Source organism: Anastrepha obliqua, chromosome 4, assembly GCF_027943255.1.
Source record: "Anastrepha obliqua isolate idAnaObli1 chromosome 4, idAnaObli1_1.0, whole genome shotgun sequence".
Classification (NCBI taxonomy): domain Eukaryota; kingdom Metazoa; phylum Arthropoda; class Insecta; order Diptera; family Tephritidae; genus Anastrepha; species Anastrepha obliqua.
The window spans coordinates 101,717,353-101,741,690 of record NC_072895.1 but is presented as its reverse complement, the minus strand read 5'-3'; the positions used below and the strand labels follow the sequence as shown (position 1 = coordinate 101,741,690).

Genomic DNA, 24,338 nt, shown 5'->3' with positions numbered 1-24,338 from the left:
GGTGGCTCGTTGCACCGAAATGTGGACAACGAAAAAATGTCAACTTGTCAAACCAAGGATGATTGATTACCAATTTTGTCATCTGAAATTAAATTGTGAGAGAAAATTCGGCTGCCACGTAATCGAGGGTGCGGCAGCAGAACTCTGCCACTTATTTCAAACGTATTCTTACGCTCTTCTATAGTAATCAGTCGTTGTTTAGACGGCAACGAAGCAATACGAGTAGTGCGCTGCGTTGATTTTTTTCTTATATCACCAACAGATTCTCACTTTTATTCGTAAACAAACCGTTGTCATAAACTCACTTATGTCAGCAAATCATTTAACGAACTGATATTGGTCACACCTTCTTCTTTTCAACATGTATTCAAACAGCTGCTCTGACTTCAAAAAAAAAAACAGATGGTGCTGTTGTGGTGGGCAATATTAATGGTGCCTGACAGGAGGCGAAAACAAGAAAATGTTTTAAGGGGTTAGTCAGAATTTTCAAAAAATTTGATTTTTTTTTTTTTGGATTTTCTTAATGTATAATATCTTAAAAATATAGTGTAGAAATTTGAAGTGAAACCGACAATACTTTTCGAGTTATTCAACAATTAACAAATGGCGCGCTCGGACGCCCCGGAGCGTTCGTATGCTGAAAAAATGGATGCTGCACGTATGAAAGTGGCAGATAAGCGCGCTAACGATACCACTCGAGAAGGTAGAATGCTACATAGGCAACAGCAAATCGATATTTTTGAAGCTGCTATGACGGCTGAAGAACTATTTTATAGCCCAGGTATAATTCGTATAACTCTACATAAATCTGTAACAAAACTTTAATGCGTTTTTCTCAAAACTATGTTTTTTGAACTGGTGATCACTGTAACTTAAAAATCGCTTGGTATATTTCAATAAAATTTATACTGCTTTTGAAAAAACATTAAAAACTCGTGCTTGATCGAAGGATTTTTTTTCATTTTAGATGAATCTCCAAGGACTTGTGATCACCGCGCAAGAGACTTCTGGAGCAACGGGCTCTACACAAACAGCAATGACTTTTACAATTATAATTTTTTTTTTTTAAATTTTGCTTAAGTCAAGTCGAAACATGATGTATTAATGCTATGTTTTTATTTTTGTAAAATCAAGCATTTGACTAGCAAAAAAACATTATTGAAAATCATAATTTTTTCGAGCCTCTGACCCCTTAAAAGGCAGTAAAATGGAGGTTAAAGAAGGGCAGAAACTGGAGGTTAAAGAAGGGCCCTAATGTTAAACCAGTGGTTTTGAAAAAGCTAACCCGCTAACTTTTTGCTAAAGCAGCTGGGGTTCTACTCTTCCGTAGACGTAGTTTCAGAAAGGTTGTCTCCACAATTTTGCGCAGTGTAATCGGACATTTTTTTAGGGCCAGTGGTAATTTTTTTTTTTTTTTGTGAAAATACAAACACGCATTTCTAACGATCTGTTACAATATGGATCATTTATTTTTTAATACTTATATATATTTACAATATTAATGGAAGTAAAGGTGTATAATAATAGTATATAATAGAGGAGGAGGTTGGTAGGTATGTATGTATGTGTATTATTTATCGAAGCAAAGACAAAAAACTTGACTCTGCGCATACAATATACGCACGTGTATATGTATGGATAATAAGTAGAGCTAGGATACAAGAAGATAATTTTAAACTAAAATATGCATTTATATATGTATGTGTATATTTAAAATTACTTAGCCATTCTGTTCGACAGATTAACTGCTTAAAACTTTTTTTGTTTTCGTTTTTCGCTTACTATTTAAATTTTTCTGTTTTAATTTTCAATTTATTCTGCATTAGCATTTATTTTCATGTAATTTTTACTTAAGTTTCGTAATTTATTGGCTTTTCTGCATTTGAATTACTTTACGTTTCATCTTTATTTATTTCTTTAAATAATGTGTTTTTTTTCGTTTTTCTTTCAGTTAATTGTGTGCTTCATTGCTTCATCCCTCCGAATAGGACGACAAACTACTACGTGTGGAGCCGGTAAAGTGATCACGCTGTAAAGTATCTGACGGCATGGGAACTACCAGTGCACCGCCATACAACAATTCCATTTCTTCCAATTGCTGTGCGAATGTCTCCTCCAGCCGCTAATTTAAATGAAATCCAAATCAAATGATATAAAGAAGATAAACGTGCCACAACAAATGGAATAGATGAACAAATGATTGCAGTATTTGAGGGATTAGTGTCAGAGAGAAAGAGAGTTGGAAAGTGAGAGATACATAGATTAAGAGAGCGCAGAAATCAAGAAAGGTAACCACAAAGTATAGAAGATGTATGTATGTATTTATTAGATAACGTATGTAGATTAAATATTTACAGTTATCAGTACATACGTGCATGTACATACATATGTACACATGCATATGAGAGTATATGCACATAGGTTAGGGCAGGCGGTGTGAAAAAGTTAAGACATAAAGTTAAGCCACTTTTGTTAGTTATTTTTCTCTTCACTCGTTCTTTATTTTTTTTTTTGCGTTTTTTTTTCTTTTCTAATAATAATAGTTTTATACGTATTATAAGAAAATAAGCGCATATTTTAACTCAACACCCTTTATGGTGTGTGCACGGCACATCGACCCCCTCCACATTTACATATGTATGTGTATTGCTTGCAAAGTAATGTATATTTACGCATACGATTATTGGTGCTAACAACAACTTTTAAATGTTAAAATATTTGGCATTTTAATTTGCGTGCTTGCATTATGTGGCATGCGTGTATTGGCGTTAGTATGAAAATATACATTTGACTTAATATTAATGGCTAATTGTTAGTTTTGTTTTTTTTTTGTCAAAATATGTGCATCCAAAATTTCATTATCTTTGTAAATCATACGATAAAGCTATTTACTTTATTTTTTATATTTTTTTTTACTTTTTTCTAAATCTTTGAAAATACATGTACATATGTATGTACATATATTTTATATAATATAATTATTAATTATAAAAAGCAGCGCATAGTGTGTACTAACAGATGCGGAAAAACTTTGGCAAAATTTGTATGGCAACGAAATTATTCAAGTGCATCACTTTTATACATTTATTTTTATTTTACATTATTTACTTATTTTTTTAATTTTTTTATTATAAGTTTTTTATTATTATTTTTTTTTTAATGTGTTTTTTTTTTTTGTTAATCTAAATTTACTTGGCAGCAGAGTATTAGAGACCGATGCAAAAATGCAAATTTGGAGAAATGTAGACTATCAAGTGGTTAGTGGTAGTCAGAATTTTCAAAATATTTTAATTTTTTTTTTGCATTTTCTTAAAGTATAATATCTTTAAAATATTGTGTGAAAATTTGAAGTGAATCCGACAAATACTTTTCAAGTTATTCAACAATTAACAAATTAATTAAATGCGTTTTTCTCAAAACTATGTTTTTTGAACTGGTGATCACTGTAACTTAAAAACCGCTTGGTAGATTTCAATAAAATGTATACTGCTTTTGAAAAAACATTAAGAACTCGTGCCTGACAGAAGGTTTTTTCAAATATTTCGATTTTTTTTTAACAATAAATTGTCGGTTTTTTTCTCGAAAATCTGAAAAATATTTCCTGAGGCCGCCATATTGTTAATTTTGAAAGAAAAGCTTCGATCAGGCACAAGATTATCTATTAATAAAACTAATTTCTCTTGTCCGATTGATTTTAGATGAATCTCCAAGGACTTGTAATGACCATACAAGTCCCGCAAGGGACTTCTGGAGCAACGGGTTCCACACAAACAGCGATAAATTTTACAATTAGCGTTCCCACGACAGTCGGTTCTACGTAACCGGAACGACCCGGATTTATATCCGGTCAAGGACAGGTTTATGCTGCTACAACAACAACAATTACTCATTTATTTTTTAATTTTGCTAAAGTCAAGTCGAAACATCATGTATTAATGCTATGTTTTTATTTTTGTAAAATCAAGCATTTGACTAGCAAAAACAAAAAATTATTGAAAATCTTCATTTTTTCGGGCCTCTGACTATCCCTAACCCCTTTTAAGGAAATAGTTTACTAAAATCTAAAATTATATCTATTTCCTCAGGGAATGTTATAAATTTTTTCGTTGTATTTTTTTGGGAAACAGTTTTTTTTACCTCTCCACTAAATGCACCTAAAAATATCCAAAAAATGCAAACCTTTTTTTTTTAATTCGAATTTGATTGGCACAATAAGCGGTTAGGCGATATTGCCCGAGTTTAACAAGCGAGTTGGACACATCAAGTTGTTTCCACGACAGACGGTTCTAAGTTACCGGAGCGAACCGGATTTGTATGCAAGTATGGTGAATGTTTATGATACTACAGCAACAACAATGGCACACCAAATGAAGCCAAGTCCTTCTCCATTTGATCTTTCTAATGCAAACAAGGCCTTCCTGTTCCTCTGCCTCTACCAGCGGATAGCGTGTCTAATATTTTCAGAGCTGGAGCGTTTGTATCCAATAATTTACGGATAGAAAAAAGAATCGGCATTTGCCACAAATCTCTCCCACTTGAGTCCATAACCTGCTCAAAAACACGTTTTTAGTGTAATTTTACATTTTTAAGCTTTAATAGTAGGTGCGAGCGGCTCTAAGTGTCTTACTCTCTTGACTAGCAAAAAACAGAAATATTTTGCAGAATGTGTAAATTTTCCAATCCTGAGTTAATGAGTTGTCTTTATAAACCTTTAGATGCTGTTCTATGATATATCAAAACCCAGAATACCACGCGTACAAAGAAACCGCAAATAAATGTTATATCAGAAACCAAACTTTTTAATTTGATTAGAACAATAATTGGCGATATTTTAAGAGCTTTTTTTTCTTCAAATTCTATACAAATTTTAATTTTTAAGTATATCTTCCCGAAGTGTCTTACTCGTGTAGCTGTGCATTTTTTTCTTCCACCTACATTTCCCATTTTTAAATAAGTATTTTAAAGCAAGCTTTGTATAAAATACAAAAATTTGGCAAGCGCGGCATAATATTTTTTTGTATTTTATACCAAATTGTATTTTGAACAAATATAATGATTATTTTTTATTTCTATATTTCGCCTAATGTATGGTACATACATTATAAAATATAATTATTTTGATGTTTTTAGTTAAAAAAGTATTTAACTTTTTTTATTTTCTGTCGTGAGTCATTATTTTTAATTTTATTTGAATTTTTTGTCATTAAATGCAAATATAAATAATATTATGCATTGTTTAGAGTTCTAGCGGCCGCTGTAGCCGAATGGGTTGGTGCGTGACTACCATTCTGTAGTGCTCGAGTGCGAAACCTCGGGCATGAAACACGAAATGATAGCAAAAGTGTATTTCTGCTATGAAAACAGCTCCTTATAAAAAAAATTTTCCATACGGAGGCAGCACATAACTGTAGGTCCCTGCATTTGTGCAAAAACATCAAGATGCACACCACAAATTGGAGAAGGCGTTCGACGAAACAACCAACAGAGGGTGTAAGCGCCTATTATATAATACATATACCACCGTGATCAAAAAATTCCCGGAACAACCGCCAGATAACGCTCTAAGTCAGCTGGTTTGGATTCTTGTTTTTTAGGTTGTCACATCTGTGATTAAGATTCATATTAAAATTTTATCGCCACTGCATGATATTTGTAAGAGTTACGCCGTGGTGAGTAAATCTACCTCTGCACGTGTATTCAATTTTTTAGAGTTTAAAAAATGAATTTTTATTTGCAACGAGTTTGTATTAAATTTTGCATTAAAAATGGATTCAATGGTGCGAAAATCTTAAAAATGTTAATGATACTCTAAAGAAAACAACCGTTTAAGTGTGTCATGAACGTTTCAGAAGAGATTGTAAGTCCATCAAGGATGACGAATGTAGTGGCAATGAAAACATCAATAAAGTAAAAGAATAGTTAATCAATAACCGCAGATTAATCATTAAAAAGCTGACAATGGACTTGGGCATTGCTTATGGATCCATTCAGGACAATGTAGCTATTGATTTAGGTTTGCGCCGTGTTGCTGTAAGGATCTGAAAAGGACCTGAATTTAATGCAAAAAAGGAGCCGCGTAAATAACGCCGAAGACAAGATTTTCAAGGCTGAATCCGACACAACATTCATCAAACGCAACATTACCGGAGACAAGATGTGGGCTTATGAGTACACACATTAGGCGACTGAGTAGAGAAAGCGACGCTCATGGTTTTTATGGATTACAAAGGTATTGTACACAACGAGTTTTTGCCAAAAGGTCCGACAGTTAATAAGGACTATTATTTGGGCGTTATGAGACGTTTGCGTAAAGCAATTCGACAAAAAGAAAAGACTTGTGGGAAAAGAACTCGTGGATTTTGCACCATGATAACACACTGTCGCACATCATTATCCGTGAATTTTCGACCAAGAACGAAACGAATACCATCCAGGCGATCGAGTCAAAAAATCACTACGGGGAACGCGTTTTAACAGCCGAAAGGAAGTGTTAGAAACATCGAACGGCTCTGGTGGCTATACCGAAAATAGACTTACTGAAATATTACGAGAGCTGGATAAAACGCTGGCATTAGTGCGTTGCAGTTAATGGCGAATATTTTGAATTTTCTAAATATATTCCGGCCGCCGTAGCCATTCGCGAGTGCGAATCTCCGTCCATGAACATCAAATAATAGAAAAAGTTTTCCCCCTTCGGCAAGCAATGGCAAACCATCGTATGTATTTTTGCCATGAAAAGGCTCTTCATAAAAACCATTTGCCATTCGGGGTCCGCAAAAAACTGCAAGTCCCTCCATTTATGGACCAACATCAAGACGCACACTAAAAAATAGGAGGAGAAGATCGGCCAAACACCTAGCAGAAGTGTACGCACCAATTATTGATTTATTATTTGTTCCGAGAACTTTTTTCTTGACAAAATTAATTATCCAAGATTTTATTTTCTTCGCCCGAAAATAATGATTCAGTTTTTTCTCAAAAAATTTTTTTTTTTTAATTTTGATTACCTTTAACCTGATTAACGTTTATGATTTTTTTTGACCGCAAATTTCAAAAATTATTATTTCTGAATATGAATTATTTCACTAAAAAATGTAGATGTGAATACTTTGTATGACTATTTTTAATTTTTAATTTAATTTTTTTTACTCACACAAAAGGCTCGAAAATTCATACTGCTTTGATTTGAAACAACAAATTATGAAAATATATCAATATTATTATATAGCACTTTCGAGTGTTTTAAATTCAACAAACTTATGTTCGAAAAAAATTAAAACTTACAAATTATCAATATTTTAGAATAAGAAAAAAAAATTAACACAAGTAATTATTAAATTCGAGCAAAAGAAAAAATAAAAACTTGGAAAAATAAATTGAATGAAATAAATAAAGAAATTAATGAAAAAAGAATTCTTGCTTTTCAGAGAAAAATTTTTAAAACTCAAAAACTATCAAAAAGCAGATTAAATACTGTCGTTCCCATGACAGTCGGTTCTACGTTACCGGAACGACTCAGATTTATATCCGGCCAAGGACTGTCATTCTAGCAGCATTTCCCGTCTATGTATGGGGATTGTTTATGCAGCTACAACCACAGCACTAAAAAAATTAATAAAAATACTAACTAATGTTTCTTATTATTTTAAGAAACCAAAAATTTAAAGACTAAATAAAATTGGAAGATTAACAAACAATTGAAAGTAATCATTACATAATGGAAATGTAAGCGGTTCTCTGAAAATTTAAATGCAAATTTATTTTATTCACATTTCCAAAAATTAATTTACGTCACGTTATTACGTACGAAAATTATATTCACAGCAAACCAAACAGGTGGACAGTTCAATTTTTGCGGCAAAAATTGAAACTCAAAAAACTTCTTTGAATACGCCAAATTATATGGAACGGTTGTAGTTGTTGATATATAAAAACTCGACAATTTTAATATGGCATCTTTTAGGCGTAGATTTCACTCAAACAGCAGTGCTTGGCACTTTTTTTTACAAACAAATAATAAAAGTGTAGGTCTCTAATACTTTTGCCATGATTTATTTGATTTTACATTTTTCATAATTCTTCATTTTCTTCAGTCGCAACCAGGAATGTCTATTTCTTTTACGAATATTTCATTGATGTTTAGTTAGTCAGAAAGTTTACGTAGATTTTGCAGATTCTTTTACACTATGTAATAAAAAGCTGGTTTTTGATTAAATCGCTTTCTTCTAACGAAATCTTTGACTGTTGCGTAAAAACTTTTCGCAGTAGCTCACAGCAAAACTGCGTTATTCATATCATTACCGTAACATTTACTTCTTTGCTACAAAGTGTTAACCCTTCAAACCCATACACACCCACATATTTACATTTTTACACACAGAAATAGTGTAGTAGTATGTGTCATCGAGTGGACGCATTTAATGAGTCAATGCAAACAAATACGAAATGTTAGTGCCAACAGAGAATCTATTACAAGGTGGCGTAAAATTAATCACCCTATGGGCGTCATACGTCAATCGCATTTGACACTTATGAACTAAGAAGCTGTAAACAGACAAGCAATGGAGCGCACAAAGTTCAAAATAAAGATTTCCATCACTCGAGATAACTTTTTTTATTTGGTAAAAAAATTATTCAAAAACAAAATTGGATGTTTAGCTTTGCGCCACCTTGTATATGTACATGTAGATATGTATATATGTAAAGCGATTTTGTAAAGCATATGCAGTTAGAAGTAGGAAAAATACACTTGCAAACCACGCCCTGTTGTTCTAAGCGATTTTTCCACGTTTTCTCATTAAATGCCACTGAGTTTTGTTGATTTACGTTTTCATGTTTTGTGTTCTCTATATTTTTTTTCAACTGTTTTTGTTTTACACTTTTTTACATTGACTGCTCTAAGCCCAGGAATCCTCATCTAAACGACCGACTGCTATATTTCTCTTCGACTTTTTATCTTTTACTTCAATCCTGGGGATTGTATATTTAACCTCTTTATCATCCAAGTTATTCACCTCCTGCACACTACCCAATTTGATTGAAGCGCGCAAGGAGGGTTCAATGCTGTCGAGTAGAGCGGTCGCTTTCTTGTTCGACAATCTAACGTCAGGCTCAACGCGTTCAGCCGGAGTGTTGAAACGTGTTGTACCCTCGTATATGTCATACAATGATTGCGTACTGCCTAACGAAGAGCGACCCGTTCCATATAAGCTGGGCCGTTTGATAGCAAACGATGAGGAATATAATAGATTTTGCGCTTGATGGCGCAGGTCTGGTTTATTGGATATTGTTGTTTCTGATATGGTTGTTGTTGGTTCATCAACTTTTAAATTCTCTTTTTTATTAAAACGATTGCTTACAATATCAGCGTGTGGTGTGGAATATATGTTTGTATTCATGTTTTTTGTCAACTCATTATTGTGACTACTCTGCGGCGGCATTGTACTACGGAAGGTAGACAGCAAAGGTCGCTCTGAATCCACTTGTCGACTGGCGCCCAGTGTGGGAGTTTGCACATTAATTGCCTTCAATTGGCCGACATCACTCGGCATATCGACCTTGACGACACCAGCTGCTGATGATGATGCTGCCGTTGCCGCTGCGGACACAAAGCGTGGCGTTAGTACCCCGTGCGCTTGTCGCAATTCCACAATTTCATCTGTGAAGCGTTCCTCTCGTAATCTAGGTGCTCTCTCTAGTGCCAAACTATCACTGCGCTCTTTGGTTGGACCAAATTTACGAAATACAGGTGTTGTAGGTACACTGCGACTTAAATCGGGTGTGGAACCGTGGAATTTGGTGCGTGGATCTAACGATAGAGAGAAGTAGGTGCGCGATCGCAGCATCTGATTGCCGCTGAGGAAGAGACCACGTGGCAGAGAACGTGGCGCATCATTGAAAAATCCACGCAGTTGCAATGGCACCTCAATATCTTTCAATGTGAATGGCACACGATCTGGTATAGGACCGTATTTTTTCTCAAAACGCTCGGACATTTCGTTAAGAGTATCGATAAGTTTCTATATATTTGGTTGCAAAGCAGAACCAGAGCCAAAGCGTAAACAGCGTAATAACCACCAATCCCAATAAGTATTTTTTTGTTTTTTGTTTTTAATTAAGTTTTTGGCATTTGGCAGGATTGCATGCAATTTCAGCATATAATGATTAGTAGTATAAATTGGTTGGATTAAATTCAATACCAATATTAATATCCAAAAGTCAAGCCATATAAAGGTAGCGGTTAAAAGAGAAGAGGATATAAGATATAAGTCTTTAATTTCGAGGTTTGAACCTTAAAAGTATTTAGTTAAACTTTCGTTAAGCTTGGCAAGGTTTTCGCAACACAAACTAATTCTAAATAGCTTATTAATTAAATAACAATAAAAATAATAATTATATTGAAAATGTAATTAAGCTAGACAACGCCACCGCAAACTAAGCACCGCAGACAGCGTTGAGTTGAGCGCAAAGTAAAGGGCGCAAATTTATGGCAGCAAATATCATACTAAAAACGAAGTTGCTCCAAATAATATCGATATTTTGAAAACTACTGTGGGTTAAATAAACTATAGCACGTGGACTTGTTGACAAGTTTTGTGAATTTATACGTTCGTTTTTTTAATTTTCATAACTTTAGTATGTAACCACATAAATAAACACAAGTGTCGAACATTGTGTAAATTTCAAAAAAAAAAAAAGGATTAACAAATTTTCATGAAAATTGTAAACTTTTGAAACAGAATTTTTAGAAAAATCGACAGATTTATAACACATTGAATTTTGGTATTATAATCCGCAAGCGTGAAGTAGTTCAAAAATCGTATTGATTTTTCACATTTTTTTTTGTTTGCTGGCGGTCTTGTAATAATAACTCCAAACACTGTCAGCAATTTGACATCGACATTTGAGTCACTTCGAGCTTATTCTTTTTTTATTCTTGTTCACTCCTGCCGGAAGCATAGGGCCTCGACAAGACTCTTCCATCATATACGGTTCTGTGCTGTTGTTTTTGCACCGTCCCATGAGAAGTCGGCATCTGCTAGTTCGCGCACCATCGACCTTCTCCAAGTGTTTTTTGATCGACCGCGACCTATTCTCCCTTGCGTATTCCAACCCAGTGCCATTCTCGTGATGCTATCTGGTGTTTCGCCATGTTTCGCTTCCGTAGAACAATACGGACTTCACGTATGAGCCGAATATTCGTGGTTTAGTGCGCCAGGAGATTTGCGAACTCCCCCATACTGTATGCCTTCAAGCTTATACTTTCTACTAAAATTCAATGGGTTATGAAACTTACTCGAAATTTTTTGTGAAAGTTCTGGTTAAAAAGTTTGAAAATTTCATATAAATTTGTTAATTTTTTTTCAATGGATAAAGCTTTAAATTTGGACTCATTTCTTGTAAAAAAGTGAACTATGTATGAGTGTAGTAAAAAAAAAAAATCTTCTATGAATTAAATAAAAACAAAATTGTCAAAACTTGTCATTCAGGCCCTGTGCTGTGTTATTTAATGCACTGTGTGTTAAAATAGTACTAACCCACAAATGGGTAATTGAAGCAAATCAAACAATAGAGAAGCCAACAACTACATGCCTAACTTCCTAACGCATTCATTGCATTGTCACATTGTGGGGGAGGTGTTTATTAATATATATCCATCCATATAATATTTTGGCATGTACGAGATGTGTATTGTACAAACACAAAAAATACAAAATATAGAGTGTAATGCAAACCAATTAAAAATAAATGAATTACAAAAACAAATATTTTACAAATAAACACGCCAATAAACAAAGTTAAAAACAAACGAAAATACCGAATCATATTTTTTCTACAATTATCAAATTGACAATGCAACAATGCTTTAGTACGAAATCTGCGCTCAACTCAACTAAAACCGTCTATGCATAAAAACCCAAATTAGAAGAACTATTTTGATATCGTAACAACAGTATTTACATTGGATTGAACGAATATTTACCTGCTTTCTAGGTACTAATTGTTCCTTCCATTCACGCAACTCGGCCTTTAGTCGCTCGTCGATATCCGTCAACTTGGCTTGTTCATGTTCGACCAAAGCTTTCCGTTTCTCATTCTGCAACTGCTCAAGCTCTCTGTATAAAATGAGGGAAGCAAAGAAAATTGTGCGATAAGTGTAGTTCGAAAAGCTCTATTAAAAATAACGCAGTTTAATAGTTCAAGTCAGGGATTGTAGGTTTAGTAGTTGTTGTTATACGGAAGCATAAACTTAAGCACCTGGCAGAACACGCTGCCTCCAACCTATCCTTTGGTGAATTAAGGTGAGGAGAAACTCAATGTTTCTATATATTTGTGAATTCCCATAGTTTAAGAATAGAGATGAAGTCGTTGTTGTTGTTGTTGTAGCAGCAACTTTGCCCTGTCAGTATAGTATAAATCGTCTTCGTCTAGCTCATCTAACGGTAGGCCCAAGAAAATTGCTGTTTCGTCAGGTTCGGTCCAGAGGGAGAGGGGTTTTAGATGATTGGATTTGATGGGGCATGTGGAAAGGTGATTAGTGTCGTACGGGGGGGATTCACATGCCCACACATGTTTAGTATGTTCTGGTCAATTCTAGATAGGTAGGAGTTTAACCTGCTGCAGTATCCAGAACGTAATTGTGCCAGTGGTTTCCACTAGACGATGGCAACACATAAAATGTTTGGTTTTACAATAATTAGTTTTAAAAAACCACCTTAGGTGAGAGCTCCAATTCCCGATGGTGCCGCTGCAGACTTACAAAGCAACTGAAGCCTTTGTAATACTCTACTCAATACTGGGTCTCCACGATAACTTATATTCAGTACCAGACTAAGATACTTCACATTGTCAGATGGCACTAATAAAGCGCCCACGATTGGGGATTTTACAAAATATCTATTCGGACTTAAGGCGAGTTCCGTCCTTACACAATTAAAAGATAAATCGTAGTCAGACAATAACAAATGTCACAACGTATGCCAGGTATGCCCTCATCCGACAGTCCCTTCTCTCCTGTTCATCCAACAGAATGTTAACAACCAGACAACCCAAAATAAGAAGGGCCCGATTTTCCTTTACACTGTGTTTGTTGCGAATGTGTTAGTCGCCGCCGCTCAATCTTATTACATGCAGGAGAATCAGCTTTTCAGAGAAAACCAACTAAATTTTTTACAAAACAAAAAAAATAAAGGTCGTTTGGCCCACGCAACCCGCATTGATACGCCAGCCGGCACAAGACACTTCTGCTTCACTTATATTCGCTACATTTTCTAAACTTAGCTTACCTTATCGCTCCCTCACGTGTTGCGCGCAATTCCTCCAGTTGCTTTTGATGTTTAATTTCAAATCGTCGCTCCTCTTGCGTGTAACGTTTCTTTTCTTGCTCTTGGAACTAACAAAATAAACAAAAAAAATAACTTTAAAGGATTGTCCATCCACGCATTAACAGCGGTTGCTTACCTTCTTAAGTCGCTCTCTTTCGACTTCGGGATCAAGATTTGTTGATATCCGCAAAGATTCACGGAACATCAAATCTCGTGCTTTACGTTCCGCACGAATTCGCTTTGGCAACGCTCGTTTCTCCAAAGCCTGTTTCTTAATCATATCCTCCTCTTTGCGTTGCAACATTTTCTTCACCTGATCCAATTCTTTCTCATGTCGCACAATCATTTGATGGCGCTGCATGAAACATAATTCCTTTACGTGCCGCTTGGCCAATTGATGGCGCTCATGCAATTGCTTCTCTTCCAACTCCCACAGCAGTGCTTCGCGTGTACGCATGGCATTTTGCTTCTGCTGTAGGAAATTGCGATTGATTGTGGCAAGATGATCGCGATGTTTTTCACTCAACCGTCGCAACAACAATTCATGGCGTTCTTTGAGCGAATCTAGGAAAGCGCGCTCTTTCTCCTCATGGTCCAGTTCCATAGCGGAACGACGTTGCTTGAATTCGTCTTTGCGTTTATCTTTGGGTAGTAAATCTACTTCTTGTTTCAGCAAACGAATTTCTTGTTTCAGATTCTCACGGAAGATCTTCAATTCTTGTTCTTGCTCGGACCGAATGCGCTTCGAAGATGTTCGTAGCTGCCGGTGAGTAAAATAACAGTAACAGAGTTGAGGTAAATGTAATATTTGAACCGAGAAAAATTTTAAAACAGTTCGAAACTATCAAAAAATTCAGACACTTTCCCCTTTCGCTGCTAGTCATAAAATTTTAGGATCATATAAAATTAATTTCGCTTTCAAACTAAATTTATACTAAACAAAGTGAAAATATTTTTATACTCATCATAAAAGTTGTGTCTTCTTGAAACTCGAAGCAAAAATCTTTACATCTTCCCTTTGAAAAAGTGTTTCTAAATATGCGCGTTTGCCACTACCAGAGGTCACTTTCTACACTTTGAAGAAATCTTAAGAAATGCCTCCCTCACCTCATGTTCCTGCGCTTGTTCCGTTTTCTCAATCAATTGCTTCTGTTGTCTTGCCAATGTATCCATATCGGCTTCATAAGTCTTCTCCAATGAAATGCGTTCCTGTTCGAAACGACGATCCTGCTGTTCCCTAGCAATTTGCTCCTTCAATTGCAAGTCGTTTTGTTGTTTCTTCTCTTGTTTTTGCAACATTTTTAATTCTCGCAATTCTTGCTTGCGGAACACATGATCATCGTAAAGTCGTCCAGTCTCTTCGTCGCCGTATATGACACGGCTGGTGGTTGTGGTCACTTGTACACCATCAATTTCGAATTTTCGCGTACGTTTTCGCGTTTTCTTACGTAGATTACGCAGTTCGATTTCCTCTTTAGTCGGACCGGGTGGTGCTACTATTTTCGGCGATAGAGGTCCTTGTTTACGTCGAATGACAACTTCTTCATCCTCAGGAATCTTAGACCCCATTATGGGGCCCTCCGCCTCATTACGACTATCATGACTAGTTGTGGTGCCGATACTTTCAACGTCACTCTGATCAACTGTTGCAATATTCAAACCTACAGCTCGTCGAATAACACCGCCACTAGAGCGTAACGAACCGCTTTCGCTAAGTGTACGTGAATCCATTGAGCCCACGCTATTATCCGGTGACGGTCGTTTACCGACACTAATGTCTTGTGGCGTGTTACGATTTATAATAATATTTACATCTTCTGTTGGTGTGCCCGTGATAATTTGGCCGTTTTGGTGATTCTTTATAAATGGTCGTTGGCTATTTAAGTTGTTGTTTTCGTTGCTTAATGTTGTATCGTATTGATCGCTACTTAGATGACTACTGTCCTTAACTTTTATCTCATCGCCGACAGTCACAACGGACACATGGCTGGTGTCCATTAGGTGTTCACTATGATCGTGACTGCCCGTTGCTGTATTGTAGGCAGAGTCATCATCAACGAAAGATGGGCTAACGATTAGCACTTCGCTCTCGTCCAGTTTTCGTGCACGCGATCTTTTGCCGATAATGGACTGATTGGCTTCGGCATTCATTTCGCCCTTATCCGTTTCTTCGCCTCCCTTCTCACACACAGCCACTATCATAGATGACTGTCGAGGCGATAGCGGTGAATCGCCTAGACTGTCGTCGAACGAAGTGAAATCGTCGTCAGTCGAAGATTCTGGCACATGTGTGCTCTTATTCAAATCGTTTGAAACAATTATCACTTCACTTTGAGGTGATGCAGCGGGCACCACAGAATTGTCAATTATGACTGGTGGATGCGTGCTGGTTACAACTCTTATTTGACTGCCACTGGCTTCCAAGCTGTTGGGATGAACGACATTTTGTTGCTGTGCCTGATTGTTAAATGAACGTGTTGGCGTGCTGGATGGCGAAGCCTCGCTATTAATGGTGATAAGCGAAGTGGTCGAGCTTAGCATGGCGCCACTCTTCACCGACGACGAAGTTGAATTAACCGAAACCGCTGCTGACGATGTGGTCGGCGATGGCGGTGATGGTGATGGCAATGGCTGCGCCTGTTCTTGCGGTTCATTAACGAACTGTTGCAATGCAGGAGTTAGCACATCGATTTCTACATTCTTGGTCAGCTCTGTTTTGACTGATGCGGTTGTGCGGGTGTATTCGTCGTTGGTTCGCTTCTCCGATTCTGTGCGTGCTTTTACCGCTGCTGGAGTTTCTGGCGTTTTTGTAATCACAGCAGCAGATGGAGGTGGCGGTGCCTTACCCTTCTCTTTTTTGGGAATCTATGGACGATATTAAATATATGGGTATTTAAGTTTTTAAGTTCACTGCTATTAAGCTATTAGCCAGTGTTACTCACCTTCCTCTCAGCGTCAATGCTTTTCTCAGGAAGACTGTCAGCTTCAACAGCAGGTGTAGTAGCAACAGCTGCTTGTTTAGTGGCCACTCCAGGTGAAAGCGGCTTACTCGTATCATTTTCCTTTGGCGCATTGTTAACGCTATTTGTTTGTTCATCCTCCTTTGCTTCTTTGGAAGATGATATATTATTTTCAAGACTTTTTTGCAATATGGGAGAAACATTATCTGCGGCTCCTCCTTGTTGTGATAGTTTACTTTGTGGTATACTATTTGTTTGATTTGGTTCTTTAGAGTCCATAGATACTGATGTTGGGGTACCTGGAACTAAATAAATCGTATCACATGACTAAGTTTAGGACAGTTTAAGTGAGAGTGAAGTGTGAGTGGAGGATAAAGCTTACGTTTGTCAATATCTTGGCTCTGCAAAGAGGCAGAGTCATCGTCCAGGTCGAGCCGGAGCGCCGAGTTGCGGGGTTCCTTCGGGGAGAGACAAACATAAGTTACAATAAATTGATATATGAATGGAAACTTAACATGAATACAGGAAACTAAGATAACAAAGATAAAATTATACAAAATTAACGGATGGTTGATCATTTACTTATCATTAAATTAAAGATTTTGAATTAAGAAATGTAAAAAATATTTTATGTATATCGCACCCTAAATACAAAAGGGGCACAACTCAAAATTTTCCACACTCGAGCTTGACTTGTTTACAGTAGCACAGAAAACAAACTATGTGACATATCACGCTGAAATTTCCCATGTAAGCTTATAACAGTCCTAACAAAAAACAAAAAATTTATTTTTGCCATATGTCATCCGCGGACCGTTTTATTGATAACGTCTCGTTCATATTTGAGCAGGAGTACATTTTGAGTTGTGACCCTTTTGTATTTAGGGTGCGATATGTGAAATTAATTATAAACATATCCTTAAATAGAAAAAAATTAGAGTTCGTACATTTGAAAAAAAATAACATTTTTTTTAACAGATAAGTTGAGAAAAAAGAATTTTAATAAATTTTAATTTTAATAAATTAATAAATTAATAAATTAATAAATTAATAAATTTTAATTTTAATAAATTTAATAAATTTTAATTTTAATGAAATTAAATTTACATAAATAAATGTGATATAATTTTTGATATACACATTTAAACCGATTATTTTTTCAAAACAAAATTTTATATTAATAAATTTTAATTTTAATAAATTTAAGAAATTCTAATTTTAATGAAATTAAATATACAATATTTTTCCAAACAAATTTGATTGTACCCAAATAAGTTGACTAAAATTTTAAAACATTTTATTTTAATTGCATTTTGTTTGGTATCTGAACATGCGATTTGTTATTTGTTGGAACTAGCTACTAAATTACAGATAAACTACAAATTAGAAAGTTAATTAAATGAACAAAAAAAGGAAAAAATACTTTGAAGGCGATAAAAAAGCTTACAATATTAAGGTGATATACACAAATGCGATGTCTACTTATTTTTGTTAATTTCACTCAACCAAATCAGTCATTGAAAATACAGATTTCATCAAAAATTTTGAGTTTTTTGTACATAATTTCATTAAAAAAAGTAAATTTAATTCAATGACTTAAACTGTGGAAATAAGAATAAAGAAGGCACTGAAATTGGCATCGTAGATTATTCATCTTCAAAATTCAAAGGAGCGTGTCTAAAAATATGCAATCTTGGTGTAATGGCAGCAACATATTCCATTTCATTTATGTTGCTTTTATTTTTTAAGCACGCCTTTAAAAACCATTGGCGATGAAAATATACCGATGCGAATTTTAGTTGATTTCAACTACACTTTTTGATCTTACATATTTTGTGAAAGGAATATTTAATGAGAAAGCCAAAATGAAAGCCGCTTTAGGTGAGTGAATTTTTTATATTTTTAACAACCTTGTTTTTATCATGCCCTAAAAAAATCGAAGTCAAAGACCATATAACAAGATCAGGCATATGGATAAAAAACAACCATTTCAAATTCTTAATATATTTAATTTATTTTTTCATTTTCAAAAACCAATTTAAATGAGCCGAAAATTATTATCACGTTTTTATGGAATTCAGTATCTTAAAAAGGTTTCTAAAAATATTTCAGTTAATAATGCATCAGCAGATATATTTCCACAACAAAAAATTTCAAAAAAAAAAAAAAAATGGTGCAGTGAATTCTAAATGAATGAATGAAGTTGTACATATGTGATTCAATTTTAAAAATGTAACATGCAATCATTGATTAATTCTTGGCTAAAATTGTAAAACGACAAAAAGTAGTGTGGTAAACAATATCCGACGGTCAAGGTCGTTAAGAAGTCCACCACCGACTTACCAACCCTCTGATAAAGAGAGCGCCGCTTCACTTGACGTTTAAGCTTCTAAAAGCAACAACAAAGTTTGTGAAACGTACACAAGTATTTTTTTAGTTTTCAATGATGTTTTTTTTTTTGTTTTGTTTTGTTATTTTTATTGGTTTTCAATATTAGCGTGCAGTTTTATGGTACAAACGCATTGCGCGAGGTAATTAGCAGCGTGTAAAAAATGTTATGTTATAATTATTAATAATCAAATAATGAAAGCAGGTGTTTTTTTGTTTGCACTTGTACATATATTTGTACATACTACAAATACAATAGTCATTCAAATCTAAATATTTTAAAATAAGACTCACCTCAGCATCATCATCGACGACTTCTTCAACAACTTCAGCCTTATATTCTAATAATAAGTCTTTTATAGGTTTAGCGTCTAGTTCACAATTAATGAATCTATGCTGTAATAAAATATCTGTGGTTGGGCGTTGTTGTGGATCCTAAAATTGAATAAGTAAAATGCATAGGTTAATGAATTTACTGCTGCAGTACTTTTTGTGTGCGCTCACTTTGACCAAAGTTCTCTTTAGAAACTCATTGAATTCCTTACTCCACTTTGAAGGCTGATCCAGTGTTGGAGGTTCACTTTTTTGTATTTTCAATAAAACACGCATCGGTGACATTTCACTATTTGGTGGTTCCATTTGCGCTAACTCAATTAGTGTTATGCCCAGTGACCAGATATCCACTTTTAAGTCGTAAGGATTATCCCGAAATGTTTCACAGAGCACTAGCTCGGGCGCCATCCAATAAGGTGTACCTATAAATGTGTCGTGCTTCTGTAGAGTATGCTTATTTTTTGCCGAGACGCCAAAGTCAGCTGCACAAGAGAAGAAGAGAAGAAAAATAAATGGATGGAGTTCTTTTTTAAGGGTATTATTTTCCATCATTACAAACCTAATTTTACACCCCCCTCCATTGTTAGCAGTACATTTCCGGCTTTCAAATCGCGATGAATTACTTTACTTTTATGTAAAAAACTTAAACCTTCAGTCATATGTCGGCAAACATAGGCGATTTGTGGCTCCGTTAACGGTTTCTCCAATTCCACCATTATGCTGTCTAAAGCACCACCATCGCAATACTCAATTAGCATCTGAAAAAAAATATTTGCGAATAGCGAATATATTAGTAAATTTTTACAAGTGACAGATGGCTATGCTATTGCTTCAATGTATAGTCAGATTTATGCTTTATAAACTCACCCATAATTTGTCCTCTATTGAAAACGCCTCATACAATTCCACAATGTTTGGATGTTTTATCTCTGATAAAATATCGATCTCAACCATGTGATCACTAAGATTTTCTTCATCTTCCAATGTGCATAATTTCGCCGCTGCAAAACGTTTGTGTTCCTTGTGTTGCGCTTTATATACTTTGCCAAAAGCGCCATCGCCCAGCTCACCCACCATTTCCCAAAACTCCGCCGGGTCGGTATCCATTTTGATATTATTGTAAAGGCGTTTCTTCTTCGCCTCCCCACCTCCAAGGTGGAACACCTTCTTCAGATTATTTATGAACGACATTGTAATTCTTATAAACTGATTATTAAAATTAGCTATATTTTTATGTCGTAAGGGTATGTTACATCAACGTTAAAAAAAAAATCTTATACACAGCAGTTTTACTATCCAAAGGCACTACATTTTGCTTTTAACATACAAAAGTAGTTTCATTCTTTTCCTTTTTTGCTTCTTTTTTATAAAGCAGCTTAATTGCTTTTCAGTAGCTAATTCCTCTGTTCAATTTTATTTTATCAATCCAAAAACATTTCCACCAAGTTTACACTCAATTCCAACAACAAATGGGTAACCTCTCTCTTGCGCAAACAGCAGCAGCAGTAGCAATACTAGGTGCGACGCACGTGTTCCCCTACCACCGTTTGCCTTTTTCCGTTCAATGTTCTCTACGGTTTCCTCTCTTCTATAATTTAATTATCGGCTTTAAAATTAGGTCTTCATGCCTTTGCGAATGTAGGTTTAGAACTGTAAAACGAAATAAAGATTCAGTAGAATCAAAATATACGCATGCAATAATGTAAAATATAGAACAAATGAAAAGGGTTGAGTGGAATTATTCAACAGTATGAATCTAAGAAATCAATATGTATATATTTTTTTTATGAATACCATTAATGAAAGGGGTTTTAACGAATTTATTTTAACATGTACGTTTAAATATAAGTAACTCCAAGTCCCATAGAAATGGTGAAAGCAGATTTCGCCAAACCTCATAGCAAATTTTGTTTATATAGGTGTTTAGCATATTGCTTGGAATGCCACATCTGGCACAATGATTAGCATATGATACGAGTTTATGACTAGTGCAAGACTTTATCATGCTCATTCAATTGTTTGCGAACGCTTAAGTTCGCTATATTTAAATATTACATCAGTGTATAGAAAGTGAGTCATGTAAGCTGCGAAAATCAAACTTCATGTTTTAGTTCATTTTTTCGTAAAAAATTCAAATGCGAAATTTATTTACTATACAATATTCATATTGATTTGCTATCAAATTCACATATGCATACATATGTATGCACGTATGTACATAATTTTCTTTTGAATCTTGAAAACATTTTGGTAGGGTGTTAATTTTCAAGACAATGTCAAACTGCGGTGAGAAAATCAATTTTGTAAGCGTTCTCTTAGCGTCCGAATTGCTCAAATATTGATAGCTAGCAGTGCTTCAAAACCTACTAATTTGCACTGATATTTTATACTTGAACGTTATCAATTCATTATAGTACCGATTAAATTTTCGACGTTTCGAAATAGTATTACGAAAGCATTAAAGTATTTACACACATTCAACAATCTACACAAACCAGTCGATATTCATTGCATTCCTGGTTCATTCATGCACACGCAGAGCCAGCCAGCGAGCCATCATCAGCTGCCGTTCGTTAGCCGTTCGCGATACAGCACTCGGCTATTTCATTCATAGTTCGTCAAATTGTGCATTTAATTAACATTATAAGCCAAGTTTTCGCAACTTCTTTTTTCTATCAAATACAAAATATTTCTACAATGAGGTAAAAATATGCCGCTTATCAATAGCGCTAGCGCTATTAGTCACTCATATTTACATTGATTCATAACAGCACTCAAACCGTCCAAAAGAACACATAACTAAAATAAAATGGCGGTTACTTTAGGACTGCCAACTGTCATACTTTACACGAAACATGAATCGGGTCGATAACACCGCAATTTATTAGCAGAACATTCGTTTTGTTCTTTCCTTTGTAATGAAAAACTTCCAATTGGTGCTAAAAATTTAAGTCACTTCAAAATTTAGAGGCAAGGTCACTAATTTCAACGCACCTCTTTATATTATTTTAACGACGCGACATGAATAACCGCAGAGTTGGCAGCCCTGTTTAAGGGAGGACAAAATATGATTAAAATTGGTCATGCGAGGCAATAAAAATTCCATATTTTACTTTTTAATGTTGAAAATTATGAGAAATTGTATTTCTGTGTGTTCATAAATGGCATTCCAAAGTTACGTTACGCACTAATCTTTGTAAATATAGGGCTTTTCTGTAGCGCGAGTGATCCACTGAACATGTAAGGATCTTATGCCACAAGACAGCCTTCATATCACTACAATTGCTATTTTCATAAAACTTTTGAAAGCAAAAACATTTTCTAGACGAGCAACAAAACAATTATCAGACAAATCGAATATTTTAAGGAGAAAAAGTATAAAACTATGGATATATAGCCCGACCGATATTAATACAACTTACGAAGAATAGTAGAAAGTAGAAACTGACACAAAAGCGAAGGAAAAAAGAAGTGTTTCCAACCATTCCAACTTGCATTATAATTATACACTGAAAATATTGTGCAAGAAAAACATCAAAATCAATGCTAGCGGAAAACATGGAACTTAGTGGCATCTAGCGGCTAAAAGAGCGAGGTGCTATAGAATTTTAATAAAATCAGTAAGTATTTATCAAACTACCATAAATACAAAGTTTTCTCTAAATTAATATTATAATTAAGTTCCTTTTCAGCCAAGAATTTCAAATGACTTTTGGGGACATAAATGTTTATCGCAGGGTCGGAAACATTTCCTGAAGCATATAAAAACAGTTTTTATCAGGGAAATTAAATTAATTTTTCTATAAATCTTTGTTTATATAAGTAATCATATTTAATAACCATGGAAGAATGGTTTGAGGGTTTAGTATTGTGTTTTAAGGTGTGTTAGGTGGGTTTGAAAATTTCAAAAAATCGATTTTTTTTATCTTATTAAATAGTACAATATGTTGAAAATATTCTCCTAAAATTTCAAATTGATCCGAGTAAAATTCTACGAGATAGACCCTTCAGAAGTTCCGCCCATCAGGCCATGTCAGTGCAGCATTTCGCAGGTATACGCGATTATCTCAAAACTCGATTTTTTATGAAGCGATTTTGTTCAAATTTTGCACACATCTTTGGAATAACATTATCAAGTTATTGAACGAAGGATTTTTTTTTTTATTACAACTAATTTTTTCGAGCCAACACATGACGAAAATTTGACCAAAAAATGTGTTTTTTTGTTCAAAGTCTGTCAAAAATTCAAATTAAATTTTTTTTTTTCCTTCGTCCAGTAACGAGTTTTATCCATGTACTAACGAAATATTTTTGGTTTTTTGATTTTAGATGAACCAATAATGAGTTAAGTTAAGGGAGATGAGGTACCAACGGCTGAGTTTTCGGAATTTTTAAATAAAAATTTCACAAAATACTGTTTAAATATGTATCTTTGATATGCTGAATTGTTTAAATAAAATATATGATTGCATATATTAAAAAAAAATAGTAAAAATACCCTTTTTTTGAACCTCTGTAACCCACCTAACCCCTTAAGTTATAATAAATAATAGAGTACTCTTAGACGGTTTCTCTACCATAGATAACCTAGATTCATTGCTCAAAAAGTAATTGTTTAAGGACCTATATTTATGTTGCTCAGTTTTCCAACTAAACTAAGTTCAAACACAAAATTCTTCGTTTCAATTTCAATCGTTTCCACGACAGTCGGTTCTACGTTACCGAAACGACTTGGATTTATATCCGGCCAAGGACTGTCACTCCAGCAGCATTCACCGTATGTAAGTATGGGGAATGCTTATGCTGATACAACAACAACAACAAAATTTTTCAATGTTAAACTGAGTTAAAAATTCTCCACAGTTAAGGTAGCACTGAAAACTTGTAGTGAAGTCTACAATGCAAGCGGTATTTATCAAACTCCCAATATAGAGACTCTAATGCATCTGCTGCTGGAATGCAGGGCTACATCTCGGAGAAGGTTGAGACATCTTGGCTAACTACAGCCAGAAGAAAGGCACATACGCTCAATCCAACTCAGCTCCATCCTGAGTTTAACAAGGGAACTGGGTCTAGATGAGGCACTATGATGAGTAGAGGCCACACAACAGGTCATGAGGTCGAGGTGCAAACCTCATAAAGAAACTAATATAATCTAACCGTTATTATAATCTTTTTTCCGCATTTAGTCGGCGTTTACACGGGACAGTTTTGCAATGCCACTAGCTTTATATTAATACATTCACAATCCATTCATATTCCTCATTACTGCCTATGATATTTGGAAGGCAGTAAATTTGGCAAATAATTTGACGTAACTGGCCAATTCGTC

At 34.8% G+C, this 24,338-nt stretch overlaps 1 protein-coding gene across 8 annotated transcripts; it reads right to left on the bottom strand.

The window, feature by feature from the left end:
* Positions 1–1,436: 1,436 nt before the first annotated feature.
* On the bottom strand, positions 1,437–22,501 carry LOC129246256 (serine/threonine-protein kinase 10). Of its 8 annotated transcripts, XM_054884929.1 has the most exons (13): positions 22,120–22,418; positions 22,001–22,052; positions 19,874–20,656; positions 19,566–19,764; positions 19,178–19,488; positions 18,968–19,108; positions 16,668–16,743; positions 16,268–16,590; positions 14,433–16,190; positions 13,462–14,085; positions 13,287–13,393; positions 11,984–12,116; positions 8,590–10,019 (listed from the first exon to the last, which is right to left on the bottom strand). In XM_054884929.1, exons 3-13 carry the CDS (start codon positions 20,195–20,197, stop codon positions 8,898–8,900), a joined length of 5,118 nt encoding a protein of 1,705 aa, XP_054740904.1. In that variant the 5' UTR covers positions 20,198–20,656; positions 22,001–22,052; positions 22,120–22,418; the 3' UTR covers positions 8,590–8,897. The 8 variants fall into 8 exon arrangements, with proteins under 8 accessions (XP_054740910.1, XP_054740904.1, XP_054740906.1 ...); XM_054884935.1 differs by lacking the exons at positions 8,590–10,019; positions 22,001–22,052 and adding an exon at positions 1,437–2,122; XM_054884931.1 differs by lacking the exons at positions 22,001–22,052; positions 22,120–22,418 and adding an exon at positions 22,429–22,501.
* Between the last annotated feature and the right edge of the window lie 1,837 nt (positions 22,502–24,338).

What these genes read in the sequence shown, in the direction of transcription:
- LOC129246256 (XM_054884931.1), bottom strand. Translation starts at nt 20,197, where the DNA reads ATGTCGTTCATAAATAATCTGAAGAAGGTGTTCCACCTTGGAGGTGGG. An exon ending in TAAAGAGAACTTTGGTCAAA is followed by an intron (nt 19,109 to 19,177) that starts GTGAGCGCACAC and finishes ATTCAATTTTAG; the next exon opens with GATCCACAACAACGCCCAAC. An exon ending in AATTAGTACCTAGAAAGCAG is followed by an intron (nt 10,020 to 11,983) that starts GTAAATATTCGT and finishes CCAAATATATAG; the next exon opens with AAACTTATCGATACTCTTAA.